General features: G+C 46.3%; 1 protein-coding gene across 2 annotated transcripts in view; it reads left to right on the top strand.

Annotated features, from left to right (window-relative positions):
• EXOC4 (exocyst complex component 4) overlaps nt 1–11,115 on the top strand; it is a 456,935-nt gene that overhangs the window by 436,057 nt on the left and 9,763 nt on the right. The window contains exon 19 of one of the 2 annotated variants that reach the window (XM_035903885.1): nt 5,368–5,405. The exons of the other annotated variant lie outside the window; for it this stretch is intronic. Coding sequence (XP_035759778.1) covers nt 5,368–5,383 — 16 coding nt within the window. The 3' untranslated portion in view covers nt 5,384–5,405. Of the gene's footprint in view, nt 1–5,367; nt 5,406–11,115 lie in introns of those variants that run through there. 2 annotated transcript variants of the gene reach the window in all.

The raw sequence follows: 11,115 nt of genomic DNA, 5'->3' as shown, positions 1-11,115 counted from the left end.
GCTGAGGGCCAGGGTTTGGGGGTGGGATGGCAGGGGTGGGGGGGCGGTTGGGCTTGATGATCATAAAGGTCTTTTCCAATCCAAACGATTCCCTGATTCTATGAATGGTTGGTAGTAACGACCTTACTAAAAGGTTACAACCATGAAATGGATCCTAAATGCCATGACAGACCTCAGGTCTCCTAATGGACCTGAGAGAGATCCAGAAAAGGGAAGACCATTCTGTGCTTCATGATTCCAAGGGGCAAAAGTTGATTTCTCACAGGCAGAGTAGTGCCGAAATGGAAGGCAACGTCCTCATCCATCCCCTTTTAAGGGTCACAGCCTTCTCCATTCCCTCAGCGCTGCAGCACGTCTCACTGGTGTCTCCTGGTGAAATTCATTGCATCCTGACTCTCATGCTGGTGCTGAGTGGCTGATTTTCAGTCGGAGCGGCTGTCACCTCTGTGCACGCAGCCGGTGGAGCGGCTCGGCTCTCCTGCAGAGCGAACGCACGCCGGTTTCTAATTCAAAAAACAAGCAGAATGGCCAAAAAAGGAGGGGCGGGCATGTAAAGCTTTGCCTGCAGCTCTCCCTCTGGGAATTCGGTGGGCCGGCAAAGATCAGGAGAGGTGGTGGCAGAGATTTCTGTGGTAGGAAGAGCCCAGAGGAGGGAAGGCGTGGGACCTTTTACCCTAGAACCTGTGCACCATGCAGAGCTCGAGGGGAGGAGTGTTCGAGGTTCTCTCCGCTGTCGTGAGAGGCCACAAGCATGTTTTGGAACCTTGTGCAATAACATCTCTAGCTGGATTTCTTTATGTATTTAAATTGCAATTCGGTCTTCAATTATTTTTTGTGGCCATGACTGTTTTGCAAGCGATCATTGTCCAGGGAGAAGTGAGGAAGAAGAGGGAATTCAGTTGGTTTTAGTTTAAGGTTGGGGTTTTTTCCCCTCTTCTGTAGCAAAGAGTGGCACCTACCGGCACAAGGAACGGGCTTCAGTGGGTCGTCTGCTCTCTTCAGAGCAAGATCCTCCATGCTCACCGCTGAGCCAGAAGAACCTCCTGGTGTTACGGGGAAGCTTTGCCAAGGGGAGGTGGAAGGGATGGGCGGAGGGTGGCCATTTCAACGCTGTTTAATTTGCCAGCCAGATGGGGATGGAACAAGCCAATCTCCCATTATGTCTTACAGTTCCTGAAGGGTCAAAGAACATCACGGAGATGGTTCTGGTTTGAGGTGTCTCTGTCATCTAGCCTTGGACTGCCTTGATTGACACAGTTCAAACAAGGGCAAAATTTAGCCCCAGACTCCAGATTGAGCCTGAACAAACATCCAGGGTCATCCCACGGGAACAGATACCCCTGTGAGCGGATGTGAATGTGGACTCCATGTCTGAGCTTTCGCGTAACCTGCTTTGAGCTGCTATTTGATCTAGAAATTGCTTTCTGCTCCCACGCTTAAAGGTGGGCTCTGCCTGTGCTGAGTTCGCGTGCTGAAGGTGCCGTAGCCTGCTGGGAGCTTCTGCTTAAATGCACAGCAAACAGAGCTGTTAGAGGAAGGACAGATTTTTTAAGAAGGGAAGTTGGCGTGACACAAAAAAAAATCTTGCAAAGAAAGGAGGAACCGTCAGTGTGTGAAGCACAGCCATCCCCGGCACTTGTCTGCAGCTGAAATAAAGGTAAATATTGGATTGTCAGCTTGAAATGCATCTCTATTGCCTAGCGCCAGCCTGCAAATGGAAGCAATTAGAAAAATGTCCTGCCTTTTTCACAGTAGGCTGCATCTTTCTAGCACGAGCCCCACCGATAGAAAGACACATGCAAGTCCTTAAGTAGCAGATTGGTTTACCCTGTCAGTCAGATCTCATTAGAAACTGCAATGCTTCATACCCGGTAATCTGCTAGGAAATACCAGGTATTGGTGCTCTGCGATACGTTTTTAGGAGTCACTGCTCATCACTTTTCCGTGCGCTAAAGCCGTATCTTTTGCAGAGGTCTCTCTCTTAATTAGATTGAGCTGGGGTGCGGAGCATTTTTTTTTTTTATATCGAATCATAGAATCGTCTAGGTTGGAAAAGACCTTTAAGATCATCAAGTCCAATCGTTAACCTACTTTATCCAATGCAATGGCATCCGGGAATCAGAAATGTTTCACTTGGAAGGTGTAGGAGCAGGCAGGGCATGGCTGGTAGGGTGTAAAATACCTATAGGACACAAGGGGGACAGGTGAGGACGTGGACAGTTCTGGGAAGGGTGCTTTCAAGGTGACAGTTGAGGACAGGAGAGAGGATCAGGGGGTAGCAATGGCCCAGGGCCAGTTCCTGCTACAATATGGGAGGGAAGAGGGAAAATGAGCAAAGGACAGAAATAGCACAACGGAGAGGACTGACAGGGTCAAGCCAGGACATAGCGTTAGGGGCAGAGCAAAATATCTCGACAGTAGGGTCCAGGGCAGGTATAGCGCAGGAGCCATACAGCAGAGTCGGCCAATTTTCCAGCTCCTTTAAGTCATGTATGGAAATCTCTCCATACGCAGGAGCCCCAAGATGTGTAGCACATAGCCGTGGAGGTAAGATCACTTCTTGGGGTGTCTCAGAGGCATCCCTCTGGCTCAGCAAGTCCCCAGTAGCTAGGGATGGTGATCTAGAGAAACATCACTGACCAGGAGCACGTGCTCTTGGCCACAGTCAGAGGTGGGACGCCAGGACGTGGATTTTTGGTGGACGATGGTGTGGCCTGGTACATGGCAGCTCCACTGCTGGGAGGAGCAGACCACAGGATACCAGCGACCAGCGGCCCTGTGCCAACACATTCCAACGTACATGCTCATCACATGCACAAGCACACGTGCTCACCATGCCACGTGCTTCAGGCTTGGCAGCCATACTCAACTGCTTGTGGCCTTAGGTTGGCTGTGCCTTCCATGGGGCCAGGTCAGCATGGCCTTTGCTCAGGGTTAGTCCATCTCCGAGCAGCAGATTGGCACGCTAAAGTGGCTGAACTGCCTCTGCTACTTAAAAGCTGCCTTGAGTAGCTCTTTGACCCTACCTGGAGCAGCCTCTGTTCCCAGATTTACCAGGGACTTGCTAAGGACATGCTTCACTTTCCAAAGTATAGTGCCATTTGTAAGACCCTTGGATAGCGTGGGTATGTGAGCAGGGCTGGCAGGTGTGACACAGGGGTTACAGGAGACCCAAAGCCCACCTGAAATGGTTGTGCTAGACACCTGTGTTTAGGCAGATTGAGATACATCCCCTCCATTTCCCTCTACAGTTAATTACTCGCTACCAGCAAGATCCTTAATTCATTCACTTTTGGTCTGTTTTGGAGTTTTTGGCCAACTCAAAGCTAGTAGTGAGTCCTTCTGTTGCCAAGCCGCATGTCCTTATCGGTGTCCCTAAAGGATTTCCACCAGCTGCATTGTGCAACCCATTGTTCCATTCCACCTGATGAAGATCGGTGCCTGAGGATGTGCAGGTCATTCCAGGTGATGGCTCATTCTTGGCCGATGGAATCTGTAAAACTCATAAGCGTCACATGATGTCATCAGGATTTCTTGTCCTGCACCACATGCTGCATCTGAGTTGGACAAAGAAAGTTCAAAGATCGTTGTGCTGCGTTTCACGAGCTGGGGCTGATGCAAAGGTCTTTCCTAACTGGGGCACTGGGGAAACTTCCTTTCTCACTGGTGCTGAAGCACCGATGATCAGGGTGGTAATTTGCCCTTGTGCTAGGGACTATTTGCGCCTCCAGCTGATTTCCTATGGATTTTCACACTGCCTTCTTCTGCAGCAAGGGGCCACTGATAGGTACCCAAAGGAGCCATGGCCCCACACATTGGACACCACTGGTGAGCCCATTTCCTGGCTCTGGGAGCTAACCAAATCCTTGCAAGCTCCATGGAGCCAGTTGCTTTGCATGGGGACAAGTTACCACTCAGCAGTTTCTGACCCATGGAGGAGCAGCTCCACATCATCTTCTTTCCCGCTCCCCACCTTTCTTCTCTCCTCAAGCTCATGCAGTAGCATCCTATTTGGGGTATTCAGCCACCCCCGTGTTTTTCGCCATGAGCTATCCCAGAAAAGGTGTGGTCCGTCTGAGTTGGATTTTGGATACTAAGGTGTGATTGTCATAATGAGAATCATAGAATGGTGTGGGTTGGAAAGGACCTTTAAATGTCACCTAGACCAGCTCCCATTGCAATGAGCAGGGACATCTTCACCTGGATCAGGTTGCTCAGAGCCCCGTCCAACCTGACCTTGAATGTTTCCAGGGATGGGGCATCTACCACGTCCCTGGGCAACCTGTGCCAGCGTTTCACCACCCTCATCATAAAAAAAGTTTCTTCCTTGTATCTAGTCTGAATCGACCCTCTTTTAGTTTAAAACCATGACCCCTTCTCCTTAGGCCCTGCTAAAGAGTTTGTCCCCATCTTTCTTACAAGCCCCCTTTAAGTACTGAAAGGCCACAATCAGGTCTCCCCACAGCCTTCTCTTCTCCAGGCTGAACAACCCCAACTCTCTCAGCCTTTCTTCATAGAAGAGGGGTTCCATCCCTTGGATCACTTTTGTGGCCTCCTCTGGCCCCACTCCAACAGGTCCATGTCTGTCCTGTCCTGAGGACCCCAGAGCTGGATGCAGGGCTCCAGGGGGGTTCTCACCAGAGCAGAGCAGAGGGGCAGAATCCCCTCCCTCGACCTGCTGGCCATGCATTACCCTCTGACTTTCTTCCTCGAATGAGATGAAAATGCTGCCCCAAAAGGGAAGCCGTGATTTTTGCAGCTAAATCGGTAAAAAACTGAGTAAACTGAGAGATGATTCCTTAACTGCAGAAGGCGACTGGCTCCAGGGCACAAAACCACACAGTCCGAATGGGGAATGCAGATCAGGCAACTCCTGTCTATCCAAGGTAGATCCTCTGGTGAGGCTGACATTAAAAATTCTGACTCAAATGCAGGAAACATGGAGTTAAGGAGGTGAATTATTGATAGAGCGCAAGTATTACCATATCTGACAGATGGAGACTGTCTGAGAACATTTTGCAGAGTGGCATCTGCACCGTGCCTGATTGGCGTCCCTGAACTTTCGCACATCAGATGTAGAATATCAACAAACTCCGATGTAGCAATTAAATCTGTCCGGTAATGAACCTGGGCTGCGTAGCCAAGGGAAAGCTATACGCTCAGGTAAAGGCCAAAAAACCCTCAATTCTTGTATTTTAAGATATTAAAATAATTACATCCAGACCACTGCGTTTGAGTATATACATATGATGTCGACATATACAGATATGTATCGCTTCCAGGAAATGGTCTGCAGCGTGTAATCTCTTACCGGGATTTTACTGAAGGCTGTAAAGCTTGCCTTGTATTTTACAATTTGTATTCCAGATCTGAGATCAAATAATATAGAAAAGAGAGAGAATTCAGATGACACCTCACATCACCTAGGTGCATTAACATCTGAAGCTGAAGTCAGTCTCTCAAGTGCATACAGAAGTCATCTATCGGATGCGTATTCCACATTGTCTTGTGTGCAAAAACAAAGAGAAGAAGAAAAGAGGTGCAAATAATAGCAAGTTTTATGCTTTCATGAGGAACAGCTTGTATTATGAAGAAGCAATATGTAAAATATGTCTTTTCTAATAAGATTCAGTGCCTTCGTATTCCAGGTTGTTTTCTTACGCCCAACGCAACTTGGTAAATGATTGTAATTTTTTGCCATCTGTTAACTGTTTGGTGCGCTGTGTGAAATTCATTCTTCTTTCACTTGTAGCATGCAAATGTGCAGATTCTGAGAATCGTCAGGAAAATGTGCTTTTTGTCCCTGAAGGGGGTTCAAGGGTGCGCACCAGCGGGGAAGCTGGCCCTGGGAGGTCACTCGCACTGCTGCACGCATGAAGACTTCACTCTGACCCCTTAATCTCAGCGGGCCTTCATTTTCTCAACTGCAAAGCAGCCTTTTGAGAAGATGGAGAAGTTCTGTACGTGGGGTCTCCAAAGTGCTTTGAGATGTAGAAATGGGAATTGAAAGAGGAGGTTAATAAATTAATACAAAAAAAGTTACAGGTTCAGTTCTCACAGCAGAGTTCTTGTTGGTAGTCTGGAGGTTTCGTACAGTTAGAGGATGCATTTCTGGAATGAGATAAAAACAGCAGTTCAGAGTAATTTCCCTGCTTTTGATGGCTATGAAGTGCTCCATCAGTTTAGAAGCCGTGCTGGGATTCTCTTCTCACTCTATAGGAACCAATGCTGTTTCCAAGGAGCCACTGTCGCACTGCAGTGGAGTCTGTCTGGGGTTTGCAGCCCGTACGTAAGGGGTGGTGAGCAAAAGGATGCATCTCCAAGATACTCCATCAGTAAGACAACCAGACTTGGCTTTTCCATGCAGTGAAGAATGGAGATAGAAACCACATAGCTATAAGGAAGATGGAGACTCCCTTTTTACAAGGAGAGGACAAGTGGGAATGGACACAAGTTGCTTTTGGGGATATTCCGATCAGACACAAGAGGAAAAATTTTCACAGTGAGAACAGTCAACCATTGGAATAATCTCTCCAGGGAAGTGGCTGACTCCTCCACATTGGACATTTTTAAGACTCAGCTGGACAGGGTGCTGGGCCATCTTGTCTAGGCTGTGCTCTTGCCTAGAAAGGTTGGACCAGATGATCCCTGAGGTCCTTCCAACCTGGGATTCTATGATTCTGTGGCTGTGGGTCTTACTTTGCACTGACGTTGTCTTGATAATGTCTTCATTTTAAACGCTAAGGGTTTGTGCTGTCTGGCAAAAAAAATTGTAGTGCAGATCTGTTGGCTCAAAAAGTTGACATCATTGGATCTGTTCACCAAGAATGGCCAGAAGAGGCCACAGTTGTACTGCACCAAGCAGTGTCAGTACTTGCTCTGGCTTAGGTGAATGTTCTTTCAGGAGGTGAATGTTCTTTTCAAAAGGAGCAATTAAAAGTGGCCGTCTTGCTTTGTCCTCTGCAACAATAGCGTAGAGAGGCAATGGCTTCCCTCTGTGAACACGTCTTTTGCCCTAAGTATGTTAGAAAGGGAAAAGCAATTTCAACCTAAAATATTGCTGCAAGAGCAAATGAGTAGCAGCTGGCCATAAATACCACTGGCCTGCAAATCTGAAGGTTTGTAAGCATCAGGAGAAGTGTTGAGAACAGGCATATTAGGTGTGATGAAATGTTCATCTGGCCAGTGGCCAACAGGGAGTGCATGGAGGAGAGTGTTGAAGGTCTTGAGTATTAACTCCTTCATCCAGGACACCCATAGTTCTATGTTGATGTCCCCTACTTTCAGCCAGCTAAAAATTTTGCATTGGATCCATCCTGGCTGCCTGGTTTCTTTATAAGAAACAACCTCCACAGGGCACTTCAACCCAACATAACTATCCATTTTTAGTGTCGGATGGCTTGACTTGTCCCCATTTCTTCTCCATTCATAGTTGAGAGATCACAGCAATCAATCTCCTTGAGGTCTTTTTGGTGGTGGTAACAGATGATGATGAACCAGTGGGTAGGGTTTGAGGCTGCTGCACCATTTTATTTTCCTCTTGGTTTGGGTAGGTCTGTGCATGGTGCTGAGCAAGCCAGGGTCTGTAGGTCACTTCCCCGACCTCAGGGATTTCTAGGCTGGCACAAGGTAATGACACTGGACAGTACTACCAGAAGAAACGATAGTGCCATGAGGTAGTGAATCCAATAAAGGGCTCCTCCACAAGAAACAGCCACATGTTCAACAAAAAAAAAAAAGATAACAAACTAAATTTGGTGTCATCGTGTCCACAAAAAAAAAAATCTCGGTTCCTTAATGTCTGAAACCACTGCATTGTGGCCTCAAGTTGTGCCAGGGCAGGTTTAGGTTGGACATTGGGAAAATTTTTTTCACAGAAAGGGTTGTCAGGCACGGGAAGGGGCTGCCCAGGGAAGGGGTCGAGTCCCCATCCCTGGGGGGATTTAAAAGCCAGGCAGAGGTGGTGCTGAGGGCCAGGGTTTAGTGGTGGGATGGCAGGGTTAGGGTAACGGTTGGACTTGATGATCTTAAAGGGCTTTTCCAACCTAAATGATTCTATGATTCAAACCAAATGCACAAACGTAGCCAGAAAAAAAACATGAGCTGGAGTTTTCAAGAGTTCTGGGCTGTTTGCCTGACTTCAGCAAGTGGTTCAAACCTCCTGTGAAGCACCACAGCCCAACCTCAACCTACTGCAGGCAGACATTGACTTGATGGACCTTGTAATTTCCTACCGCAGTTCAGGTGTTGCAGCCTGTTCTGGCCTTCAGCAAGCAGATCCCATCAGATGTGTCCTTCACCCATCGGTAGCTACCAAACAATCCTGGTTTTATGAAAAATCAGCAAACTTGCACCACTGAGCATCTCCCGGATTACAGCATCGGGTTTTTGTATCCCGTTCCAAGCCACTTGATCCTAAATAAGGCTGGGGGTTTTCACCACAGTAATTGTTGTTCCCAAAGGGTTGCTAAAATTGTATTATTTTTTGCTGACTGGAGCAGTCTTTGCTGTACTTCCCATCGAACTGCTGACTCTCTCTTCTTTCGGGCTACATTCATTTCCACATTTCCTCTCATTTATGCATGAGGCAAGGGGAAAAATTGCTTAATATTCTTTATAAACTGGCATATGGTATAGATAATTTTTTCTTTTTACTATATGCAGTAAAAATGCAAATGTGTGTCGCTTATTTGCAAATGCTGGCATTAATAACTGATATTTAAGCAGGCCGGATTAGCACTTTTACTGATCTATTTAAAAGATTTTTTCCAATCATTTGCACACTCAAAATCAATTTTAATACAAAATGTAAATTGAATTTAATTTTTTTATATAAAATTGCGTTTATCTGCTTGAACCATTAAATTTACTATTTAATATGTACTTTCCAGCTCACTTGGTTAGAATTTCATTGCTCTTCATCTGTATAAATTTAATTAGCCTTGATATCATCAGTATATTATAGAACTAATTAAAGATTTAGATAAGTGCTGAGGGTGCTTATTTAATACCCTATAAAGTTCCATTTGGAGAGCGAGAAATTCCATCCTTCATTATACCAGCCAGTATGGAGCTCCAAGGAGCGTCTCAGACATTGTTTTTGAAAAATTATTTAATGGGGTTTAATGGATTTATCCTTCCTTTGAAAAGCCATGTAATTACTGTGTATCGCTGCACAGTGCGAGGGTGGTTGGAGTTGTTCGGGGAATGGATTTTAAACGACACGAGCACATGTTCCCCTCCGTGACGCCGATGCCTGATGCACAGAGATCCCCATGCATCGCGTGTTCCCAGTAGGGCGACGTTGTCCAAGTCAGGAGTGACAAACCACAGGAGGAAGGGAAAAGGAAATACGAAGGAAATATTAAAAAAGAAAGCAGTAGATAAGGTAGAGCTTAGCGGATATCAGGATGAGAAGGAGGAGAGAGAATAGGAGAGCTCTTTTGGAAGAGTAGTCATGTTCTGCACGTACCTTCCCTTTTCCTTTGCTAATTAGCTCTGCGTTTTACAGGTGATTTATCATCTGTGTTGTACAAAATTTGCAGTAGAGAGAAAACCAAGTGCTTTAGTGACACAGAGCTGAACGTAGCACCCAAAGGTGTTGGCTGTTGTTAGGGTTTTTTTTCCAAAACTACCCATTAAAACAAAGCTGCTCAACCTGTATAGAGGCCAACGCATAGGTGAGCTGATTTGTCTGTAGTGTTTTGTACGCCGTCCGTGTGAGTTAAGTTTTTAAAAGGAAGGTGGTTGGTTTTTATAATTTGGTTGTCTTTAATTGGACTTGTATCCTTTTGAATAAATACACCTACTTTTTCTTGCCTGGCTCCGTACCCCGTTCAGAGTTCTGTGCGCTGCAGTCCCAAAAGCGGGTACGGTGCCGATCAAGGCGCAAGGGCTTCCCGTCTCTGATACTGTTTTCTACCTTGGACAACTGACTTGATTTTTATCTCAGTACTTCCAGCTGTTAATAGTAATAAAAAAAAGCTAATACTCTTCTTACATCACAGCCCAGATTATTTATTAAGGGCTGTGATTTGCAGAGGTACCGTAGGAGCGTGAAGCACCTTTATATTATAAATTCACTTTTATTTCTTCCTCTCATGTTTTATTTTCTTCTGCAAACCATTTCACATCTTGGCCGTTTGCACATTTTAGCCTTTTAAGTGCTTTTTGCTTTCTTGACACTCTCCTCCTGTAATAAATAACACAGCTCACAGCCGTCTGTGCGTCCTGCCCCAAGTTGTGCCGCGTGTTGCAGTGTGTGGGGAAGGGGCATCTGCCTTTGGGCTTCTGAGAGGCTGCAAATGAGGTGGTCCCTGGTGCACCTAGAGAAGGTGTAGATCATAGCAGCAGCAAGCAGACATTTTTGCCTGATCTGGCCTCATTCTGGGTTCCCTCTACAGTCCACAGAGACAAATAGGTGCTTCTCAGCCACAGCTCATCTCACCCCAAGCAGACGTGAGAGGTGTCCATGTCTTGGCGTGGTTTGTAAGAGGAGCTGAGGTTGACTGGCACAACAATAACATCTCTGATGTGGACATCTAAAGCTGTGTGAATTCCCCCAAAGCGCTTTGGGTTCTTCTGGAGGCTGAGAATGGACATTACTATTGTTTTCTCCAGAACTGGTCCAGGTTAATTAAAAATGAAAAAAGAAACTTCAGGAAATTATGTTCAGGATATACATTCCCCTGGGGAATCGTGTCCTGAGGGTGATGATATTCTCTGGTACCTTTTAGGGCTGTAACTGCATAGAGGACTTGAAGGATGAGGTTTAAGACGAGCTACGGTTAGAGAGTGGATATATGATGTAGCGGTGCCTTCCATCACTAGGTTCTATTTTGTTATCATAAGCTCCCAGGGTGGAAGAATAACCAGCATCCGTACTTGCAGACTCTCGCTTTAAAATGCCGATCACTGACGCATGTATGCAAGCATCATTGCAGTCTTCATGAGGTGTAGAAATTACAGTAATTGCGGGTTTATGTGAATTTTTCCTTGGCTTGGTATTTCAAGTTCTCAGAACTTGCTTTCCAAAAATCCTGCATGCTCGAGCTCATCTCTCCTGCCCCATCTCCAGTGCCCTGTAACCATCAACGCCATCCTCATCTCTTTCCC

This window comes from Egretta garzetta, unplaced genomic scaffold (assembly GCF_000687185.1).
Source record: "Egretta garzetta isolate BGI_Z169 unplaced genomic scaffold, ASM68718v1 scaffold260, whole genome shotgun sequence".
NCBI classification, from domain to species: Eukaryota; Metazoa; Chordata; class Aves; order Pelecaniformes; family Ardeidae; genus Egretta; species Egretta garzetta.
This window is presented reverse-complemented; position numbering and strand designations above follow the sequence as displayed.